The sequence below is a fragment of the Fulmarus glacialis genome, unplaced genomic scaffold (assembly GCF_000690835.1).
Source record: "Fulmarus glacialis isolate BGI_N327 unplaced genomic scaffold, ASM69083v1 scaffold20496, whole genome shotgun sequence".
Taxonomy (NCBI): Eukaryota; Metazoa; Chordata; class Aves; order Procellariiformes; family Procellariidae; genus Fulmarus; species Fulmarus glacialis.
In genome coordinates this window covers 9,255-9,689 of record NW_009217739.1, presented here as the reverse complement: position 1 = coordinate 9,689, position 435 = coordinate 9,255, and the positions used below count along the sequence as shown (strand labels likewise).

Sequence of the window (435 nt, the reverse complement as noted above, 5' to 3'; positions counted from 1 at the left end):
CCCCCGGCCACTCGTGGCCGTCCGCTTTCCGCCCCGACCGCCACGTGGCCAAGCGCGGCTTCGCCGCTGACTACCGGAAAGGTAGTGGGGAGGGATGGCGGTGGCGGAGCGTCCATCTGTCTGTCCTCCCCCACCATCCTTATCATCTGTGCTTCCCCGCAGGTGCCTGCGGCGGGCAGCTGACGGGGCTGTCCGGGGAGATCACCAGCCCGCGCTACCCCGAGAGCTACCCCAACGACGCCGAGTGCCGCTGGAGCATCGGGGGGGCTGGTGGCGGCAGCCCCCTCACCCTGGTGTTCGCCGACTTCCAGGTGGAGGGGGGCCAGGGCTGTGGCTTTGACTACGTGGCCCTTTTCGATGGCCCCACCACTGCCGCCCCTCGCCTGGGACGCTACTGCGGCAGCACCCACCCCCCCCGCACTGTCTCCTCCCCCC

The 435-nt window shown here is 71.0% G+C and overlaps 1 protein-coding gene across 1 annotated transcript in view; it reads left to right on the top strand.

Moving 5' to 3' along the window:
• Positions 1-435, top strand: part of CDCP2 (CUB domain containing protein 2) — a 7,055-nt gene that overhangs the window by 2,654 nt on the left and 3,966 nt on the right. Inside the window, exons 3-4 of the mRNA XM_009579797.1 lie at positions 3-81; positions 163-435. Of these exons, the coding sequence (XP_009578092.1) occupies positions 3-81; positions 163-435 (352 nt within the window). The remainder of the gene's footprint in view (positions 1-2; positions 82-162) is intronic.